Raw genomic sequence first — 23061 nt, forward strand, 5'->3', positions numbered from 1 at the left:
GCATTCTCTAGGCTGACCAGGAGTCAGGCCTGTTGGACAAGGGAAAAGCTGGGATCAGCGAACAGCCCAGGAGCAAAGGCATGAGCAGGAACGGTTGGATGGTGCCTCATTGGAAAGTGTTCACCAGAGAGCCAATGGCTGGGTTGAGCTAAGATTAGATAACGTGTGCGGGATAACCTTGCACAATTTAACAATGTTGGGCCTTTTCCTATAGGCCAGAGCTGCTCAAATGCTTCTGCAACATGTTGCACCTGCGTGGGCAAATGAGAACAAAGGACCCCCTGGTGCCAAAGGGGCTACCTGCTGGATGTTCGAAATACCTTCAAAGCCGCATTTTATCAGGCAAAGGCATGTGCCGCTTCCATTCTATTCCATTCCATTGCATTGCAACGCAATCGTTTATGAACCCTGAAAGATAATCTCCAGGAAGGTAGACCATGTTTGCCTGTTGCTGTCAAAGCTCCAGCAGACAGCTCCTGACCTTTGGTGAGGGAATAGCCTGAAAGATGAGGAGCCTCAGGAAGCTTTGGGCCCTTGAAGAGGTGACACCCTCAGACATGAATTTCAGATACATTATGCCATGGCATGAATTGTGTCCCCAAGAAAAGAGACATTCAAGTGTTAACTCCAGTCCCTCAGAGTGTGACTTTATTTGGGAATAGGGTCTTTGCATAGATAATCAATTTATAATGGAGTCATTGGGGGGCCCTAATCCAATAGGACCGGTGTCCTTATATAAAGGAGAAATTGGACCCAGAGAGAGGGGTGTACAGAGAGAGGACGATGTGAAGACATACAGGGCCGTGTGACTGGACATGATACCTCTACAAGCCAGGGAATGCAGGGATTACCAGCCATTCACAGAAGTTGGAAGAGGCAAGATGGGATCCTCTCCCAGCACTGTGAGATGGAGCATGGTCTGGCCAACACCACATTTCAGACTTGTGACCTCCAGAACAGTGAGGCAACACATTTGTGTGGTTTTGAGCCACCCGGTTTCTCACATTTTGTTACAGCAGCCCCAGGACACTAATCCTAGAGGGATCCCTCTAACAGCTGGGTGGAGTACGGATGTGAGGTCCAAAGGCAGTTCTGGAGGTGGGGAGCCCATGTGGGAGCCTCTTGTATTGATCCTGGGAGAAACGATGGAAGCCAGACCTAACATACTAAGAACAGAGAGGAGAAAGATTCCAGAAACATTTAGGAGGTAAAAACAGGCAAGGTAAACTTGGCATGGGTGAGTCGTGTGAGGTCAAAGACAAAGACGGCCTCGAAGATCTCCTCCTGCAGTCTGGAAGTCCCACAGGACCAAGAGCAGTTTTCAAGGTGGCAGGAAAAGGTGAAGCCTGCAATATGGATCTGAAGCCCCTGCAGCTCGTGGAGATTCTCACACATTCAAAATCCCAGGTGTCTGGACTGATCGCCTTTTGCTGCAAGAACAAACATCCCCAAATCTCAGACTCTGGAAACCACAGACACTCATGTCGCCATTCACAGTTGGCTCTGTGGCCTCTGCAGCCAGCTTTGGACTGGGCTCAGGCTGCTGTCTGTGTGGCCCTCTCGGGGACACATGCTCAGTGAACAGGGGCTGCCTATGACACACTCTCCCCATGGGAGCTGAGGGCTGAGGGCTGTGGGCTGAGCTGAGACACACGATGTCCTTTCTGAAATAGGCACGTAGCCACTGCTTCCTGCTGGTCGACACAAGGCACACTGTCAGGCCCTGTGTCAGTGGGTCAGGGAGGACAGTTCACCTGCGGAGAGCCACTGCAAAGCCACGGCTGAGGGAAGGCATGTTAGAGCAGTGGATTGGCAGTGGATCTCTTGTTGTCTGTATTCTCATGCCTGGATATCTGGGGCTTTGCCCCCTCGGAGTTAGCCAATTCTTAGAGATATTAGGCAACTCTCCCAGGAGCACCCCTTTCAGATGCTAACCAATCAATCCAGAGCCCACAACCCCAATTGTCCCCTTCAGGAGGCTCTCACGCTCAGGTCTCTATCCACCAGCCCTTATCTCCCCAGGGACAGGTACCAGATGACTAGGGACAGCCTCTGTGCCCCAGAGCTGCGGAAATTATTCACACTAGCAAATCCCAAACCTGCTTGCCCTGTCTTCTCATTTCTTCCCATGGAAATCATTAGAAACGGTCTCACCCAGAGTTCCTTCTCTCTCCATCTAGTTCCTAACCCCAGGCTTCCCCGTGTGGCCCCCATGTTCTATGCACCCCTCCTGGTATCTGTGAGTCTAAAAAACTCCCTTTTCAATGGCACCATGTCCTGATCCGTTGGCCTTACTGTGTCTCTGATGCTGTATTTTAAAGCCAGCAAAAATCTCATTCTATCACAGCAATCACAGCATCCTAAAATCTCATATCCCCTCGACACACCAAAAACTCAAATCTAGGGGATGACAGAAGCCTCACTGAACCCAGGTGCCATATCTGCAGAATGGAAAATTCAGCAGAAATATCTAGGGTCTGTGAAAGGAAGATAAATATTGGGGTCCCCCACCAAATCACTAAGCTAAAGAGAAAGTTCCCGCTGGGAACTGCTTAGGGCCACCTGTCTCCCTTTCTATTCAGTCACCCCTCTGCTCACTGAGATAAATACATATCTGATTGCCTCCTTTGGAGAGGCTCATCAGAAACTCAAAAGAACACAACTATTTGCATTCTTGGAAGCCCCTCCTCGCTTTGAGTCTTCTCGCCTTTGCTTCAAGTTGTTCTGCCTTTCCAGACCAAACCGATGTTCATCTTGCACATGTTGATTGATGTCTCATGTCTCCCTAGAATGTATAAAACCACACTGTGCTCTGACCACCTTAGGCACATGTCCTCAGGACCTCCTGAGGCAGTTTCACAGGCGCACAACCTCAACTTTGACAAAATAAACTTTCTAAATTCACCTGTCGCAGATTTCTGGGGTTCACAGGCCAGATGGAGCACTCCAAACTCACTGCTCTTTCTAGACCAAGGAGCATAAGGAAGACATTTGAGACTAAGCAGGGAGTTGATGGATTCCCCATGGTCAAGTCCTGAAAGCTTTGTCTGAAGGTTGTAGAAAGCCTGTGGAGGTGCTTGGACCGTGGTTACCCAGGCAGGCAGGCAGGCATTGCAAACTCCATCCTGCTCCACTCTTTTCAGTGGGTGTTGCAATTTGACTTGTTTGTTCTTGAAACAAGAGAGTGAAAGGACCAGGTGGAGAAGATTTAACTTGTGGTCTCCCCTTGGGGAAAGTTTCCTGGAACATGACATGAAGGGCTGGGGCTGTTTTGAAGGCAGTGGTTCTCCTCCAGTGCAGAAACCAGCTTCTCTGGCTCCCTGGGATGGGGTCCAGTTCAGAGATCAGCTAAACCGTAAGAAATGCAGCACAGCAGAATGCGGGCAGTTAGAAATGTGTCTGTCTCCCTTTGACCGGCTGCATGGAAAGACTTAGCAGCTGATCAGAGGGAGAAGCCACGTGAGAAGGGTGTAGGAGAAGAGCACAAAGAACTGAGGTTTAGAGTCTCAGGAAACACCCATGATTTGAGAAGCGCTGCACCCTACTGTCAATGTAGGCAGAAGCTGCGGTCCTGCCCTGGGATGGATGAGTGATTTTCCCTGCAGGCAGCTCAGTCCCACCACAAATATTTGAGGACTCTGGGAAGAACACAAAGAAACATGCCAAGAGACTAATATCTAACAGCTATAAATCAAACTATCACACTGTTGACTAAAACATGTTCTATCCTCCCACCCTGAACAAATATACTCCCAAGACAACCTGGACCTCCAGGAAAAATGTAGGATCCTTTGACTCCCGCAAGTCACGCACCAGAATCAGACAGCACGAAGAGAGCAGGGCCTTAGCCCGCAGCCCCTCCCCTTTATCTCCCTACAGCCAAGACTATCCTCCGCCTCCAGGGTCTCATGCACTCCCACACAGGACCTCTTGGCTTGCATCTCTAAGCTGTGTCACCGTCTCACAGCAGCCACCACTCGGGCCTATGACGCTCCCTGGGAGCATGGTCTCACCTTGGGGTTCCAACCCAAGGAAGAAACTTCCAAAGTCCCTAGATGAAGGCTGGGGGCAAGTAATTCTTAGGTCATAAGAACCCAGAGAATGATTAATGAGAAGGGACATAGATCTGGCCAGAGAGAAAAACTCTTAACCCCAGACCCGAGCAGAACCCCTCTTGCCTGGGTCTCCAGCTGGTGCAGAGATGAGAAAGCCCAAAGAAGTTTCCACTTGGCCCCAAAGGTTGGATTCAGAAAGCTTCCCAGGTTAATATAGGGAGTCACAGGCTAACCCTGATTCACTCAGGTGAAAACAGATTCCTGCAGGAGACAGAGATGCCCTCTGCAGACACCCTCCTACTAGTAAATGGGAAAATAGACACTCAGACCCTGTATGTGTGTGTGTGTGCATGTGTGGGCATGGGTGTTTGCAGGTGTGCATGTGTGCGCATGTGAATGTGTGAGTGTATGGGGGTGTGCATGCATGCATGCTTGAGTGTGTGGTGTGCATGTGTATCTGCATGTATGTGAGTGTATAAGTGTGAATGTGTGTGTAGGTTTATGCAGGTGTGCATATATCAACATGTGTGCATGTGCGAGTGTGTGTATGAGTGTGTGCAAGTGTGCATGTGTGTGCATCTGCATTTGAGGGTACGAGCGTGCATGTAGGTGTTCATGTGTGTATATGTGCAGGTGCACATGTGTGGGTGTGAGTGTATGGGGGTGTGTGCATGTAGGTGTCTGCAGGTGTTCATGTGTGTATATGTGCAGGAGCACATGTGCAGGAGTGAGTGTATAGGGTGCATATGGATGTAGGTGTGTGCAGGCGTGCATGTGCAGGTGTGTGTATGGGGTATGTGCACATGTAGGTGTGTGTCGGCATGCATGTATGTTCATGTGTGCATGTTCCAGTGTGACTGGGTATGCATGTGTGTGCATGTGCATGTGTGATTGCACACATACATGTGCAGCTATGGGTGTGTGCATCTGCATATGTATGGTGGGAAGCGGGTTCTGGTGTGTGGGATTTCCTCTTGTAGTGACCTGCCCTGGGCCCCTGGTCTCCTCTTGCTGAGTTGTCTGATGAGAAATCAGCTCATTTCTCACTGCAGAAGTCAGCACCAAGCAGGTTGGTTCTGTGCTGGGCCATCACAGAGGTCACCTTCAAATTCTTAAAACGAGAAGTTGGCAGACATTTCCATCCCTTTTCTGGCCCTGGCTGTCTGTGTTCCCTGAGGCCCATTGAACTCTGTGGTCAGGAATGTGGGCCAAGCGTGCAGCCTTGGAGCTAAATTTGAGGCCGTTCCCACCTAAATGTGTGGCTGGCCAGCAGAAGGGTAGGAACGGAGCCGCTCAGTTGGAAAGCACTCGCTGCGCAGATAAGAATCATTCTCTAAAATTAAGTCTCATAACAGGCAACATTTCCAGATCTATTGTGTAAGCAGCCAGAAGCAGTATAAACAGAGGCTCTTCCAGCGAGCCTCATGGTCGCAGCGGGGCACATACCTTTTCCTTCTGTTCCCCATCTGGAGTCTTTGTTCTTGGCTCCTGGCCTTGTGCATTCTTGTTGGTCAGGTAGCTCCAGGTAAGACCCGAAGCCAGGCAGCGAAGTCGGGCGGCATGGGGGCTGTAGGGTCTCAGGCCCAGAGAATGGGGGTTAAGCTGTGTTTTGACAACAGCTCAGGGTCTAGAAATAAGTAATAAATCTGAGCATCAGGGAGATGGAAATAATACGGACTCAGGGAAAATGCTTATCCTTTTTTTTTTTTTTTTTTTTTTTTTTTTAACTTACTGAGACATCCTCCAGTATCTCTGTAGACTGAGAGTTGTTTCACTGGAACAAGCACCGAGTTCCCAGGGAGACAGTGAAAGGAATGAGCCAGGCTTTTAGGACAGCAGATATGGTTAGCCCTAGAAATAGGCCTTGTAGATAACTGCCTCATAGGAGGCACCTGTCCCCAGGGCACACTTCCCACCTGATTCATTTCTCGGCCTGGGAGAAAGTGCAGGATACAGAAGAGGGCTCGGCCTGGGAGCCAAAGCACAGTGTGTAGCTCCAGCTCTGACAATCACTCGCAGTGGGCCTTCCTGCGAGTCACTGAGTTGTCCTCAAACTCAACTCTGTCTCTGTAAAACAGGAATAAAAACCCCCACGTGGCACGGAGGGTTTCATCGATGACACCTGAGGCTAAGCTCAGGCAGAGCCTCGTAAAGCATCACAGACATTGGAGGTACTGGCAGTGTTTCTGTTGCTGTTGCTTTCCGACTTCCGTTTTCTGTATTCTCTGCCTCCTCTCCCGCCAAGCCGGCCCACCATGCCGGCCTCCTGAGCCCTGGATGTAGCTCAGTGGCTTATGCGGTCCCAGTCCCCTGAGTCCTGTCCACTCTTTCTGCCCAGTGCCTCCTGCTTTTTATGCCTAGGGCAAGTAGGGACTGTGCTCTAGCTTGTCTGTACACACATACGAGGTGGCAGAGATTCCTGTTATGGAATCTCCACCCCACTCTGTCTCTTTAGCGGGGACTGGAAGCTGAGGTGCAAGAGGGAGCTAAGAGTCAGCATTTGGGGCAGATACTATGGAATCTAGTGTTTTTAGAGTTGAGGCTGTCCTGCAAGCCAAGAACCACTGACAGTGTGGCACAGATGGACACAGACCACAGCACAGGAATCACAGGGAGTACCACCCTCAGCTGAGGAGCTGAAATATACTTCCCTCTCCACAGGCGATGGCCAATGCCTTCGGAAACCCGAGTGCTTCCAGAATGGCGGTCAATGTATATTTTCTTGCACAATATGGCAAATCCCTGTTGGTTCCTGTTACAGTGGAAGAAAAATGCAGCCAGGGCCTGTGACGGGCTGAAGATCACCTGAGCACAGGGAGCCTGGAGAACGAAATAGAACGCTCACTTTAGCTCTAAAGATTCTAGCGTGTTACCTCTTGAAAATAAATAAATGAGCAGGTGCTGGATTTAGGAATGGCGATTACGATGCAGAAGAATATTTGGGAGAGACACATGTCCGGACGCAGAGAAGGAAGGAATACTGTGTGTGCATGAGGAGTAGCCTCAGGCTACTTCTCCCAGTCCCGGAGGCTGGAAGTCTGACATCCGGTTATCGGCAGGGTTGATTTGGTTCCTAGATGGCCGTCTTCTTCCTGCATCTTTGTGTGTTCGTCCCTTTGTGCATGTGTGTGTCAGTATCCAAATTTCCTTTTCTTATAAGGACACCAGTCCTACTGAATCGGGGCCACCTTAAAGGCCTCATTTTAACTTAATTACCTATACAGACCCCATTTCCAAATATGGTTACATTCTGAGGCACTGGGAGTTAGGACTTCCAGATAGGAATTCGGTGCACACAATTCAGCCCTTCCTACCAGGCGTATCCCTGCATCTGCAGTTAGCTTCCAGGTCCATTGTGGGCTGGCTGCTCCCAAGGCAATGTGAATTGTAGAGCCGCGTGCAAGGTGTCCTGAGGCCTAGGTTCATAACTGGCCCCTTCTGCTGCTTTTATTGGTCAAAGCAAGTCAAAAGGCCAATTAGATTCCTGAGCTGGGGAAACAGATACCACCAGCGGATGGGAAGAGCTGCAGTCAGATCACAAAGGGTCTGATTCAGGGGGGATTCAGGGCCACAATGGTAGCCCGCCTCGCTATCAACCACAGAGTATCCCGGTTCCTTCTGCCTTACGTGCTTTGGGTGTGTGTGTGGGGCTTCAAGTAGCTCAATGTGACTTGGAAGACCCTGAACACTGTCCTTCAGGCAGAAGATTCTCTGACAAAAATCCATACGGATCAAAGATGTGCTTCAGAGCCAGATCCCAACAGTTTGATCAAGCACAGCCCAGGAGCTCTGATGCCAGTGAAGTACTAGTTTTAAAATGTAATGCATGACTAGTCGTTGAGGGGAAAATAAGAATTTCTGGACTTCTTTATACTTTTCCATTTATATTGCATCGATTATTGGTTACAGAGAGGGACGGGGACCGAAAATATTTTCTGTTGCAAAGGCACCAATGGTTTTCATCTAGACTTTGCCCATTCCTAGTGACCTGAAAGTCACTTGAGGTGATTGTGTATCTAGGGGCAGTAGTAGGACTGAAGGAGGGGTGAGAGAGTGCACTTTAACTCCCCAAAAACCTCCTCCCTACAGCTACCCAAGTAACATGCAAATATTGATAAAAACAAAGAACTTGCAAAACAAATGTAACTTCAAAGCCATTCCCCAAACCCTCTTCCAGCTTTATGTAAATCCTTCCTGCATAGCCCCTGCCTCTGCCCACACAGTCCCCAAGCAGAACAGTGCCTCAGAGCCCCAACCAAATGTTCCTGCTCCATCTCCCCCAGCCCTCGCCCTCCTCACATGCTCTCCCACACACACCTGCCTTATCCCTGCTGACCAGGAAGGGCCTTGCCCCTTCTTCGCCTGGCTTACAGGAGCCCCTTTTTCATAATGGTGGAACTTCATCCCTTTTTCCTCTGTGCTCCCAGAATATGCATTGAACCAACGCTGTTCAATCCTAAAGAGTGCAGGTGAGGAGAGGGAAAGAAGGGTCTTCACGGGTACTGCCCACGGCGGGGATGCTGTCTGCCAAATAACCATCACTCTAGTCCCCAGATCCATTTACGCCTTCAGCCCATTGGTGTGTATTGAGTGTTCCCTCTGTGCCAGGGCCTGGGAGACAGGGCTGAACAAGTCGGATGAAGTCCCTCTCCTCCGGTGCTCCTGTAGAGGGAGACGGTCAATGAGAAAATACACACATGAGCGGATGTAAGTGCAGGAAGAAAAAGAGAGCAGGATGAGGGGCACAAGCGTCCAGGAAGAGGCCTGCGAGAGCCACCCACCTCTGCCCCACAGCCCCTCACAATCACAGTGTCCCCACCTCAATTCCCGCTGCCCTCACCCCACCCCATATACGCAACACACAGGCACTGAGGAAGGCAGCCCCAGGGACACCTGGGCCAGAACATCACAGCAGACAGGAGGGATGGCCGCTCTGGGCTTCTCCCTTATTGCTACTGCACTCACGGAAGGCCTGTTTCCTTCTTTGTGCTGGTGTCTGCCTTGCCCCAAGAGGAGAAAGGGAAAGGAAACAAAAATGGGCCTGCCACACTGCTGAGAGCAGCTCTTCCCATGTCCAGAGGCTCTCCTTTCACTCCACACACTGAAGTGTGCCTCTGGAAACACCGCAGCTTGCCAGAGATCCTGCTGGACTGTGGTCAGACACACCTTGGCTCTGTGCCTGGCTCTGCATCCAGCTCTGCCTCTACCAGCCAAGAAATTAACCTCTCTGGCTCTCAGTGAGAAAATATCTGCCCTGCCCACCCCACGGGCTTGTGTGCAGTAACTATGGAGAAAGTATTCCCAAAGCATTCCGAAGCTAGCTGAGATTTTCAAGTACTAAGGATTACTTTAATAACCTTAAAATACATTTCTTTTCACATTAAGTCATCTTCAAACCAAATGACGTGGTTTGAAGACACAGGTTTTCCACTTCCTCTGTCCCAGAGTCAGAGAGCTCTGTTTAAACCTGCTCTGAGGGTTTGCAACGGCCGGTGCAACAGCGCAACCTACTGGGTGTTTGCCCTGGGACAAGACTAGACTGAGTTGCAGCGCTTCCTCGTTGCTTTCTTTCATTCATTCACTTACTTGTTTATTCACTTATTTATTCATACACCCAACATGCACTGAGAAGGCATTATATGCTGTGCACACTCTCATGATCTGCTATCTATGCAGGTGCAAACAAGCCATGGCCCTGGCATTACAGGGTCCGGATGGGCTTAAGGGAGGATTTGTTTGCATGGCTTGGAGGAGGGGGTGAGAAGAGCCCTGGCAACCATGGCTTTCTCCTACACACTGGAAGAGGGATGCTAAAGAAGTTGGGTGGCCCGACTGGCTTGTGGATCATCCCAGGGTTAGCAACAACAGAAGACACCAGTATCTTCCACATCAACTCCTTCAAGTATTGCTACAAATTTATAGGTCGAAAATATTCCTTTTACTCTCATTTCTAATAACGTACCCCTGGAAATTTATCTAAAAGCAAACATTCCAGCAGAGGACAGTGGACGAACTATGTTCCACAAATGGTTATTGCAGTGGTATCAAATAAAACAAATAAAATCTTCAGCTATGTAGGATTTGCTAACAATAATAAGTACTATACAAATATTTGAATGTATTCCTGATATATTAGGTGTAAAATGCAGAATATTAACTTCAAGGCTCATTCTTATTTCATTAATGTAAGAGAAAAGATAGACAGATAAAGACTAGAAAATGTATGCCCAACATTAAAATAATAATTGCCTTAATTATGAAGGCACTGTGTCTGATTTTTAATCAGACTGTACCACACTTAACCTGAACTGCTCTAATCACACCAGCAGTGCCAGAGGTCCCTGGAGCCTGGGACCTTGTTTCTACTGAGGTTGGGCATCACCTAATTTGTAATTTTTGCCAATCTAAAGAAGTAATGTGATGTCAGGCCAGAAGTGGTGGCTCACATCTGTAATCCCAGCACTTTGGGAGACAGAGGCAGGCAGATCACTTGAGGTCAGGAGTTCAAGACCAGCCTGGCCAACATGGGGAAATCCTGTCTCTACTAAAAATAAAAAAATTACCCAGGCACAGTGGCAAGTGCCTGTAATCCCAGCTACTCATAAGACTGAGGCAGGAGAATCGCTTGAACCCAGGAGGTGGAGGTTGCAGTGAGATCGCACCATTGCACTCCAGCCTAAATGGCAGGGCAAGAACTTGTCTAGTAAATAAATAAATAGATAAGTAAATAAAGTGATGTCATTCACTTTGCAGTTTTTAAAATATTGATAGGTTTAAGCATCACTTAAATTATCTTCAGTTTGGGATCATTTTCTTGAGTAAATTGGGCCTTTTCAGGTTTTTCTCTTCTACAAATTGCCCTTTCCCCTTGTTTACTGAGATTGCTGCCTCCTCGTTTTTGTTGAAATATAGGAGTTACTTGCATATTTCATATAGTAAATGACTTGTCAGTTTGAGACATTGCAAAACACTTCTCCCATAGCATCTAACTTCTGTCCGTTAATGTCCACAAGCTCCTTCATTTGAGACAGAAGGCTTCAGTTGTTACACACAAAAAAAATGCAATCCATTTTTCCCTTGTGGTTTGTGTTTTGAGGTGCTTAAGATATCCTTCTCCATTACTAAATTATAAAAATATTCTGCTATTTTTTTGTACTTCTTTCTGTTAAGGTCTTATCTTTCATATTCAGGTCTTTACTCCACCTGGCGTCCACCTGTGGGCATGTGCTAGGTGGAGATCTAGTTTTACTGTTTGGGATCTAATGAGCTCATTTTATCACACAATTACTAAACAATTTGTCTTTCTCCATTGATTTGTGGTGCCACTATTGGTCATATATTTTAAGTTCTACATATTTGTAGGTCAGTTTCTGAGCTCTCCACTGTGTTCCATAGATTTTTTTTGTCTGTTCTGTGCCAAGACCATAATGTTCTACAAATAGGACTTTTTCTTGATCTATCTTAATATTTAGAAGGGTAGAAATCCCTCTTTATCCTTCTTTTCAAAGTTGGCTAATTTGTGGACCTCCTCTCTTCATCCACATTTTAGAGTAAGTCTATCAAGTTTCATAAAGACCATGTTGGAATTTTTAATAAGATTGCATTGAATGTATAGATTAATTAGGGAAGAATTGACAACTTTATTAAGTTGTTTGAATCAAAAACAAGGAATATATCTACTCAGATAATTTCTTATGTTCTTTATTAGAGTTTTATAGTGTGCTCCAGACAAATCTTATGTATGTTTTAAATTCCTCAGCACTTCATAGACATTGTAACTATTACAACTATCTTAATTTTTCCAGTTTTGTATAGTAGGTGTACAGAGAAATGCTATTGGTTTTTGTAAGTTATATTAGAAGGCCTTTTGAACCTTTTTTTTTTTTTCCCTTGGGAAGGAGTCTCGATCTGTTGCCCAGGCTGGAGTGCAGTGGTGCGATCTCGGATCACTGCAAGCTCTGCCTCCCAGGCTCAGGCCATTCTCCTGCCTCAGCCTCCCAGGTAGCTGGGACTACAGGCGCCTGCCACCATGCCCAGCTAATTTTTTGTATTTTTTTAGTAGAGATGGGGTTTCACCATGACAGCCAGGATGGTCTCGATCTCCTGACCTCGTGATCTGCCCGCCTTGGCCTCCCAAAGTGCTGGGATTACAGGCGTGAGCCACTGCACCCGGCCGCCTTTTGAACTATTTTATCAGCTTGACAAGGTTGATTGTTCCAGGTAGACAAGCATATAATCATCTGCAGAGGATGAGTGTCTCTTTCATCCCTTCTGCTAGTTACATGATCTTATTTCTTTCAGTTTCCTTATACGTTAGGTATATCCTCCAACACAATATTAAACAGTAGTTGTAATGCTGAGCATGCTTGTCTTCTTATCTGTGAGCCACTGTGCCCAACCAAGAAAAATCATTTGATTATTTCAATCCTAGCACTTGTGGAGGCCGAGGCAGGCAGATCACTTGAGCTCAGGAGTTTGAGACCAGCCTGGCCAACATGGCGAAACCCCATCTCTACTAAAATACAAAAATGAGCTGAGTGTGGTAGCACACGCCTGCAATTCCAGCTACTTGGGAGGCTGAGACACGAGAATAGGGCTTGAACCCACGAAATAGAGGTTGCAGTGAGCCGAGATTGTGCCTCTTCGCTCCAGCCTCATGACAGAGTGGGTCTGCCTCAAGAAAAAAAGAAAAAAAAAAGATTTTTCTTGTTCAAAATGATAATGGAGTGACATCAAAGAATTTGTGGGTTGTGAAAATTCATAGTAAAACCCACCTTATCATAATATTTTAATATATTTTGAATTTATCATTTTACCTAGGATTTTTGCATCTGTGCTCGTCATTAAAATAATTTTCTTTCTACATATATCTTTACAATCAAAACTACAGCAGTCTTTTAAAATAAGCTGGGTAAAGTTTGGTTTTTATTTTCTGGAGCAAATTATATTAGGTGGCAGTTAGTTGTTTAATTGTTTCTTGAAACTTTGGCAGAATTAATCTAAAACTACCTAGACCTGAACAGTCTTTGACTGCCAGTTTAATTTCTCTAACAGTCACTGGACTATTCAAGTTCTCTTTCTTTCTTTTTCTTTCTTTCTTTTTTTTTTTTTTGAGATGGAGTCTCCCTCTGTCACCCAGGCTGGAGTGCAATGGCACAATCTCGGCTCAATGCAACCTCCACCTCCCGGGCTCAAGCGATTCTCCTGCCTCAGCCTCCAGAGTAGCTGGGATTACAGGTGTCCACCACCACGCCCGGCTAATTTTTGTATTTTTAGTAGAGATGGGGTTTCACCATGTTGGCCAGGCTGGTCTCGAACTCCTGACCTCAGGTGATCCGCCCGCCTCGGCCTCTCAAAGTGCTGGGATTACAGGCGTGAGCCATGGCGCCTGGCCAAGTTCTCTTTCTTCTTATGCTAATTTGAACATGCTTTCACCATGGGATGTGCCTGCTCCCCTTTCACCTTCCGTTATAAGCCTAAGCTCCTGAGGCCCCCCTAGATGCTGGGCAGATGCCAGTACCATGCTTCCTGCACATCCTGAAGAACTGTGAGCCAATTAAGCTTCTTTTCTTATAAATTACCCAGTCTCAGGTATTTCTTTATAGTCATACAAGAACAGCCTATTACAATACATAGGTACATACATGAATAGCAAAGAATGTCTCCTTGATCAGACTTTGGACAGCCTCCTTTGAGCTCTCTGCACCACTGGGCCCAACCTGGGCATTCCTGTCTCTGTCCCTGCAGAGTCTAGTTTTAGCAAGAATCCTAAGTCAGTTTAACCCCAATTCCCTACCCCGGGTGTCTGAACACCCTCCATATCTGACCAAATTCCAACATCTGCTCCACCCCACCCCGCATCCCCGATGTGGATCACCTTGGCCCACCCTCAGCAAGAATCCTGTTAGGTCAGGGGAGCCAGAACCCCCACTTGATGTCCCCTTCTCAGTGACTTTCCATCCACCATCCCCCATCCTGCTCCTTGGTTATAAGTCCTTTTCGTTATTATTTTCGGACCCCAATCTCTCTCACCTGCTGCAAGACCTCAGTGCAGTCCCTTACATCTATGGCGATGGTTCTGAATAAAAGTCTGTCTTGCCGTTTTTAAAATGTCAGAATGTCTGTGTATATATCTCTATATCTGTGAACATATATAAATATAGATAGAGATATCTCCGAAGAGAAGGTTTTCCAATGTGCAGTTTTTCTTCTTGCACGTTGAGATCTTAACCCTCAAGCAGATCTGGAAAAAGCTTTCGTGAGGATAGAGCCTGGGATGGATTTGTGGGGGAGGTGTAGACCATGATGCCGGTTAACAGGCCCTATGTTTTCTGGCCACACAACTGTTAAGATTTCAAAAAGACCCAATCAACGATTCTAACCCAACTCTCTCCATATTTACTCAAACACAGTATTACTCCCTGACTAGTGGTTAACGGACTTGCTTTCGGCGTCCCAGAGGCGGTGGCCAGTTTAGCCACCTCCCGAGGAACCTGCGCAGTCCTGACGCTCACCAAGCGCTTTCCTGGCGGTTACAGGGTTGGGGGCAGCGCAGAACCCGCTTCTGCCCTTATCAGCAGCCCAGACCTCAGCTGGGCTCCACCACCCCGTCCCCACCCACCCTGGAAGCCAGAAACCCTAAGCATCCTCCCTCCCTCCCCTGCTGGCCACTACGAATAAACCAGACCTACACTTCGCGCCTAACGGCTCAGGCCGAAATGCCACCCGCAGTCGGACCCCGGGCCGGAAACCTCCCCGACGCGCGACCGCGGGCAGGGGAAGGGGCGGGCGCAGGCTGCGGGGTCGGCGCGGAGGATGCACGCGGGGCTCCTGGGGCTGTCCGCCCTGCTGCAGGCGGCCGAGCAGAGCGCGCGTGAGTGCGGCAGCCCGAGGCTGTGCTCACCCCTGCAGCCCCCCACCCCACCCCGGCGCTGGAGCTGCACAGGCGGCCTTTGCCTGGACGGGCACTGCCCCGGCCTGCGCCCAGCACTGCGCGCCGGTGACGCACGGTGGTAGCCACCCCACCTGCCGAGCACGTCCGCCTGTCCTTAGTGGATGCCCACGCATGCACGATCCCCCCACGGATGCATGATTTTCCTCCACCTATGCTCGGTCCCCCGCCCCCCGACTGGTGCTCGCCTTCCTCCCGCCCCTGCACGATCCCCCCACCCCACGCATGCAAGATCCCCTCGCAGAACTGGGGGAGAGGTATCCGCCCTTCCTTCCATCAGAAGCTTTGCAAAGTGCTGCGATGCCAAGATGTGCTGAGCGCAAGTCTGGGGCGCCCGGGCTCTCCCCGACTCCCCGCCGGCCAGGGGGACCCTGCGACTTGGAGGCTGCTCGCAGGAGGGGTGGCGGGAGGAGGGGGACAGGACTCGGCATCCACGCGGCCCTGTAGGACAGCGACCCCGCTTCGGGGTTTAGGACAGGGCGGGACGCGGCCCTCCGGGGCCACCTTTGTTGAGGGGGAAGCCCAGAGCACGCCAGCCGCGGCGGAGCAAGATGGCCCCATTTTTCGCGCCCTTCTGGTTTAAATTCGTAACTCCTTCAGTGCCGGAAGGAGCGTCTCCGCCCACTTCCGCCGGGCTCCCTGCGGACGCCTCTTCCGGGGCAGAGTCCCTGGGGGAGAAGAGGGAGGACCCTGGGGACGCTGCCTGGGGACTTTTCCGTGAGTTCACTGGCGTCCCCGCACGTCCGGCTGTTTCCGAGGCGCGCAGAGCAGGAAGCTCGCAGAGGACGCGCAAGCGCTCTGGCTCCGCGCCCCGGACGCGAAGGGCTGAGACAGGACCCGCGGGGGTCGGCACCCACTCCAGGTGTCTTCCCTCGTCCTCCAGCTGGGCACGGCCTGGTTGTTAGCATTCCCCAGCCCTGCAGCACCCAAGGCTTTTTGTCCAAGGGAGGCTGCCGCAGAACGCTCGGGGTGGTGAGAGCCGGACCCAGTCTGGGCACTATGGAAGGGCTGCCTGTGCCCGGACCCCGCGGTCCAGAGCTGCAGCGTCCGCAGCTGTACCTCGGGGCAGTTTTCGCAGTTTCCCTAAAATCCGCGGCTTGTCTTCATTCATCCACATAGAACTTTACTATTGGAAAGCCTAAGTAACAGTTGTATGAAAGGATGCCTGTGTGCAGTGCCTCTACTAGCGCACCGCCTCCAAGATCAACCTCAGACAACCCTCAGGAGGGGGTGCTAGGAGTACCGGGGAGGCCCAGAGTTCCAGGCCAGGGAGTTCCCCATGTGAAAGTAGAAGAGGGACCCACAGAGCGAGCTGTGACCCCACAGGGACTAACGGTTCCGTAGTGTGGAGTTATTGACTGGGGAGTGCAGATCCTCTCTCCACTGTGTAACGGTACCCAACCACCATCACCAACCAACCAACCAACCAGAGAGGAGGTGTCATCGTTCTCGAGGATGCACAAGATGCTAGGCACTTCGCACATGTGGTGTATTGCCCAGCAGCTCTGGAAAGCCCTGACACTGTCATTTAGTGCATGCCTGTCCCTGTTGCCAGAGGCTCTGCGGGCTCCCAGGCTGCTCCTAGGAGACTCTTGCTGGTGATGGGGACACTGTGTTGGTTGGTTACTGTTTTGTTTTGTTTTGTTTTGAGACAAGAGTCTCGCTTTGTGGCCCAGGCTGGAATGCAGTGGTGCAATCTCTGCTCACTGCAAACTCTGCCTTCTGAGTTGAAGCCATTCTGGTGCCTCAGCCACCCGGAGTAGCTGGTATTACAGGCACGCAGCCACCACACTTGCTAAGTTTTGTATTTTTAATAGAGAGGGAGTTTCGCCATGTGGCCCAGACTGGTCTTGAACTCCTGACGTCAAGCAATCTGCCCGCCTCAGCCTCCCAAAGTGCTTTGGTTTTGTTTTTAATGAGATAGTTAGGTGTGGCCACAAGATGAGACACAGGAGAGACTCTGGAAAGCAAAGTTGTTGTACTCAACAAGTCCTAGGACAGGAGACATGGCACACCATGCTGGGCCACAGGGCAATGTCACCAGCACCAGCGTGGTCAGGAGGCAGGAGATAGGAACCACGGGAAGTTGAGGCCAGACCCTTTGCTGGGGCAGGGCACCAGCTTCAGATTAGCTCTTTGAATAATTTCTGTGGCTTTGGGGTATAAGGGTGGTCCCTGGTTGCCTGGCACTGGGCCCTGGGATGATTAAGGCAAAAGAAATTCAGCTTTTGGGGGATATGGGCCAGGTAGGGGAGGTCTGGCTCTGGCTAGATTTAGTTCCCATGTCAAAGGTAAGCCCCTGGCTGGGCCCTTTGCTAACTCAAATAATTGCTAGCCTTGGGAGGGGCAGTCACTCCCCAGCCAGAAAAGTTTTAAGAGATCAGGACATCATAACATCCAGAAAATGTTAAATTGTTTAAAATACAGGTACCCACACTCACTCCAGCCTTCCAATAACCTGCTTGCCTTTCCCCTTCTCCCCTAGGCCTCTACACTGTGGCTTACTACTTCACCACAGGGCGGCTTCTGTGGGGGTGGCTGGCCCTTGCTGTCCTCCTGCCCGGGTTTTTGGTCCAGGCCCTGAGCTACCTGTGGTTCCGAGCAGACGGGCATCAAGGGCATTGCTCCTTGGTGATGCTGCACCTCCTACAGCTTGGTGTTTGGAAGCGGTAAGAACAGCTACATCTTTCACCTCTGGAGCACAATTGCACAAGTGCAGTGGGAGGACTCTTCTGTCCATGTGGGTTCTGTCCTCAAGGTCATAAAAGTTCGGCATTGGGAAGAGGTTCAAAGCTGCCATAGCAAACCCCTGCTCTGATATTGGCACCCCCGGCTCCTGCCTGCACATTGTTGAGCATCTCCAAACTCAGGGGCGCTTTCTCTGTGCAGCTGTGACCTTATGAAAGGCTTTTTCTTGTCTTCAGTTGAAGTCCTGTCTTGCTGTTTTGATTTGTTGGTTGAGCTGTTAGTTCCTTATAAAGCAACTTGCTTAAGGCAGTTCCATCTGCACACCTGTCACCTTAGAATAGGAAGGTGGCATAGCTTTAGTGAACCACAGACTAGGCAATGAAGCCAGTCTGTTGACATTTGCTTCAAGACTTCATCTCAGGAAAAAGTCATTTGGATGCCAGGGCTAGTTTTTTGTCTAAAGAAGTAGCCAGGGATAGTTCTGGGGCCTGGTGGGCTTATCTGTGATCCACAGACTATCTCAACAGGTGAGGGCTGATTTTTTCTACCTTGAGAACCTAGATTCAAGGAGCTATGAGAAGAGATGTATCAGTGAGTTTATATCAAGGGCACATTTCAGCTGTCAGCTGCTGCCTTATAATTCCATTGGGTTGATAGTTTTGGATTGGATAGTTCCATTGGATTTTTGTTTTGTTTTGTTTTGTTTTTTGAGACAGAGTCTCACTCTGTTACCCAGGCTGGAGTGCAGTGGCGTGATCTCGGCTCACTGCAACCTCCACCTCCTGGATTCAAGCGATTCTCCTGCTTCAGCTTCTCAAGTAGCTGGGACTACAGGCACATGCCACCATGCCCAGCTAATGTATTTTTAGTAGAGACAGGATTTCACTGTGTTAGCCAGCATGGTCTCCATCTCCTAATCTCGTGATCCGCCCACCTTGGCCTCCCAAAGTGCTGGGATTACAGGCGTGAGCAGCTGCACCCGGACACAGGATTTTTTTTTTTTTTTTTTTGAGACAGAATCTCGCTCTGTCGCCCAGGCTGGAGTGCAGTGGCCGGATCTCAGCTCACTGCAAGCTCTGCCTCCCGGGTTTACGCCATTCTCCTGCCTCAGCCTCCCGAGTAGCTGGGACTACAGGCGCCCGCCACCTCGCCCGGCTAGGTTTTGTATTTTTTTAGTAGAGATGGGGTTTCACCATTTTGGCCAGGATGGTCTCGATCTCCTGACCTCGTGATCCACCCGTCTCGGCCTCCCAAAGTGCTGGGATTACAGGCTTGAGCCACCGCGCCTGGCCTGAGCCACCGCGCCCGGCCGATTTTTTTTAAGGGAGAAAAATTCAGGGATCAGAGCAGCGAAGCCCTGCAGCTCAAGTGTTCATTAAATCATGGGCACCGAGGGTTGGAAGAGTGTTCAAGGGGTCATGGCCAATGCTGCTCTGTGTCCTGGCGGCTTATGCCTGCAAACTGTTCCCAAGACTTTCTCCGGAGGCACTGAAATGAATGTTGAGCCCCACATGGAGCATCATTGCGAGCAGGAAATGATGCCATCCCGCCCAGAGTAGAATCTCAGCTAGGAGGTAGAGGGTGCTTCTGAGAAAGACTTCAAGCACCCACTCTCAATTTCACTGGACCCTCAGAGTTGGGCCCTAAACCTCTAACCGCACCAAAAGCATATTTGCAGCCACAGGCATTTTGCCAAAGCTGGGCCTTTGTGTTCAAGCGGCCGTTCCTCCGAAAAGATAGGACCCTTCCTTCCATGGGGGAGAAGGCAGAGAAGGATCTTTCCAAGGGCCTCGTAGGATTAGAGCCTCTCCTGTGGCCTGGCTGCCATTGTCGTCCCCTTCCCTGATTGGCCCAGCCCAGTAATCAATCCATAAGGGCTCTGGGTCTTACTTGGCTTTGACCATCACAGTCATAAGGCATGAGCCCTTGAGGACAGAGGCCTGTTGAGTGAGTCAGCTACCATAAGCACATGTTTGGTAGCCCAAACAGAGAGGTAAGCCCAGGTGATCACTTAGAGAAGCTTCCCAGGTAATGGTTAGACAAATCTGCCTTCTGAGGCTGTGTGGACCCTCAGGCCCCATGGAATCCACCGCCTACCTCAGAGATGGCGACTGCCAGGGGACCATGGTGTGTCCAGATTCATGCTGCTGGTATTTCACAGTGGACCCCACACTGTCTTTCCCATGCACTCTTAATTTTCTTAAGTGATGCCATGATTTTCTGGTGTATATTAAAATAACTAACTTGAATAATCCGGTATATACTAGTGAACTCATATAGATAAGTGAAGAGATACATGAAAATTATAAATTAGGAAAAACCATTAGTCATGTATATTTATTCTTGTTTTAAAAGAGGTTAAGGTGACTTTAAAAATACACATCCTTAAAAGAACAAAAAGGAAAAGAAAAGAAGTGAGAAAGGCCAGGTATAGAGATGAAGTGTTAGAAAACAAGATAGGGCCAGAATGCACAGTTATTGGAAGCAGGTCACAATTTGGCCCTAAGGTTTGTAACAGCCAGTGCAAGCATAAAAGCCGCAAGATTTGCAGTGTTTCTCAGGTTAAACATGAACCAAAAAACAGAAATTTACTTCCATGGAGGAAAGCTTTGGAAGTTAAAATAGGCAACAGTAGATCTGTTCCTTATCCTGAAACTAGCACGTTGGGTTCAAAGAAAACACTGAGTAAAGTGGTGTTTTAGTGAAGCAATCCAGCTTTCCGAATTGCAGTTCTGCAAAAGGACCTGTAGGGGGAGCCAAAACAATTGTGTTTTGCACAATTTTGAATTGCCTAAGAATATAGGTCCCTTTGAGTGTCCTCATAACAAAATACAAAAGAATCTACTAACTGAAAATCCAGTAAAACAAAAGTTACTTATAAAATGCAAGGATTGAGGCCAGGTGCCGTGGCTCACGCCTGTAATCCCAGCATTTTGGGAGGCTGAGGCGGGTGGGTCACGAGGTCAGGAGATCGAGACCATCCTGGCTAACACTGAAACCCTGTCTCTACTAAAAATACAAAAAAATAAAAAATAAAAAAATTTAACCGGGCGTGGTGGCTCAGAGATAAGAAGACAAGCATGCTCAGTATCACAACTACTGTTTAATATTGTGTTGGAGGGTATATACCTAATGTATAAGGAAACTGAAGGAAATAAGATCATGTAACTAGCAGAAGGGAAGAGTGAGACACTCATCCTCTGCAGATGATTATATGCTTGTCTACCTGGAACAATCAACCTTGTCAAGCTGGTAAAATAGTTGAAAAGGCAGCCGGGCGCGGTGGCTCACGCCTGTAATCCCAGCACTTTGGGAGGCCGAGGCGGGCGGATCATGAGGTCAGGAGATCGATACCATCCTGGCTAACATGGTGAAACCCCGTCTCTACTAAAATACAAAATTTAGCTGGGTGTGGTGGCGGACTCCTATAGTCCCAGCTACTCGGGAGGCTGAGGCAGGAGAATGGCGTGAACCCGGGAGGCGGAGCTTGCAGTGAGCTGAGATGGCGCCAGTGGACTCCAGCCTGGGCGACAGAGCGAGACTCTGTCTCAAAAAAAAAAAAAAAAAAAAAAAAAGCAAGGATTTGGCCTGGCGTGATGGCTCACACATGTAATCCCAGTGCTTTAGGAGGTGGAGGCAGGTTGATCTCGAGGCCAGGAATTCTACACCAGCCTGGCCAACATGTTTGAAACCCCATTTCTACTAAAAATAGAAAAAATAGCCAGGCTTGGGCACTCACACCTGAATGCCTCCTACTCAGGAGGCTGAGGCATGAGAATCACTTGAACCTGGGAAGCAGAGGTTACAGTGAGCTGAGATTACGCCACTGCACTCCAGCCTAGGCAACAGAATGAGACTCTGTCTCAAATAAATGAATGAATAAATAAATAAGTAAATAAATGAATAAATAAATGCAAGAATTTAAGCCATAAGTGTATTCTTTTTAACGTTCCCAATAATACATACTATGTTACTTTTAAGTCTGACTCTGTTCAAGAGAACCTAACATTGGTGACTACTTATTCAAAGACCATTACTTTTTTCCACTTAGGTTTTTTGCTTCCACTTTAATACTGTATGTTACCAACACCTTTTCATCTTTCTTTTAAGCCCATAAATCCATTTGTAAACTCAGCCTGAGATGACAGAAGAATGCCTATCTCATCCTTAGCGTGCATGTTGGGTTAGCAATTTTTCTTTAGTGAAAATTCAAAGTTCTCAAAAGCAAAGTTAAGGTAAACTCTAAAGGTATGTAAGACAGGTTCAGCATAAATGAGTGGAGATTTAATATTTAAAAGTATATAAAATATAGCCCTAGCGCTGGAGGGCCGAGTCCTGCCTCAGGACCCCTTGAGTGAGGCTTGAAGGATGCTGCGAGTTCCATCAGTGTAGGGAGGGAACAGGCATTTCCGACATAGAAAGCTGCAGCCGCTGGTGCAAAGACATAGATGCGTTCCAGAAGTGGTGTGTTTAGGAAATTAGGAGAAGCTTATTGAGACTAGAGGGTAAGAATTTGCTAGATGGCAGGAATGTGGCAGGAGATAAATGGGCTGGACCGTGAAGATACTTTTCTACTGGGATAAGGAGTTTGGATTTTATCCTCAGGCACTGGAGACCTGTTGGAAGGGTTTGAGCAAAGGAATAATATGGGCAAATAAGCCTATAGACAGATGGCGCCAGGGACAATAAAATGGAACAGAGTTGGGAGGGACACGGTCCAGGCGGGCATCCAGAAATCCAGGCAAGAGCTGATAAGGACCTGGAATGATGCAGTGACTGTGAGGACAGATGTCGGACACCATCTCATAGGACCTAGTGACCAAACCCCCATGCTCTCCATCCCGCCTCAGCTTTCACCCCAGCTTCCCTAGTGGCTGTCCAGGGGTCTCAGCCTGAATTTCTCCCTCTACAATGGGTTCGAGACATGTCGTTTCAGAAAACCAGGCTAGTCACGTTCCCACTGGTCCTCTGTTTCTTACAAGGGTAGCCCTACGACTCAGCCTCTCCTGCCTCCCCCACCTTACCAAGCACTAGATACTCGCTATTCCCAGACATGGGCCTTCATTTCAGTGCCTTGTACCCTGTGCCACTGACCCCAGACACTCCTTTAGGCTGTTCCTACCATCTACTTGTCCAGAGTTTGCCTGTTCTCCTCTTCCAGGAAGCCTTCCCTGACCACCTTATTCCCTCTCCCTGTGACTCTGATTCCACTACTACCCAAGCCACTCATTTTGATACTTTTGATACATTTCTTCCTCTTTAAGCTTTTCACATTTGTATGTTTTCTTTCCACGCTGAATCTTAGGTTTCTAAAAGACATCTTTCATTTCTCTTACCTTTTTTTTTTTTTTTTTTTTTTTTTTGTGG

The 23061-nt window shown here is 48.8% G+C and overlaps 1 protein-coding gene and 1 long non-coding RNA gene across 2 annotated transcripts in view; one reads left to right on the forward strand and one right to left on the reverse strand.

Moving 5' to 3' along the window:
- Nucleotides 1-652: 652 nt before the first annotated feature.
- Nucleotides 653-14834, reverse strand: LOC108516726 (uncharacterized). The gene is made up of 6 exons (XR_001881919.1): nt 14747-14834; nt 8373-8717; nt 5972-6875; nt 5788-5879; nt 5502-5682; nt 653-1430 (listed from the first exon to the last, which is right to left on the reverse strand). It is a non-coding gene; the product is annotated as an uncharacterized LOC108516726 (long non-coding RNA).
- Nucleotides 14835-15685: 851 nt separating this feature from the next.
- The window catches only part of XKR5 (XK related 5), a 27257-nt gene continuing 19881 nt past the window's right edge, over nt 15686-23061 (forward strand). Inside the window, exons 1-2 of the mRNA XM_017854323.1 lie at nt 15686-15868; nt 17492-17675. Of these exons, the coding sequence (XP_017709812.1) occupies nt 17641-17675 (35 nt within the window). The 5' untranslated portion in view covers nt 15686-15868; nt 17492-17640. The remainder of the gene's footprint in view (nt 15869-17491; nt 17676-23061) is intronic.

This window comes from Rhinopithecus bieti, unplaced genomic scaffold (assembly GCF_001698545.2).
Source record: "Rhinopithecus bieti isolate Rb0 unplaced genomic scaffold, ASM169854v2 scaffold_39273, whole genome shotgun sequence".
NCBI classification, from domain to species: domain Eukaryota; kingdom Metazoa; phylum Chordata; class Mammalia; order Primates; family Cercopithecidae; genus Rhinopithecus; species Rhinopithecus bieti.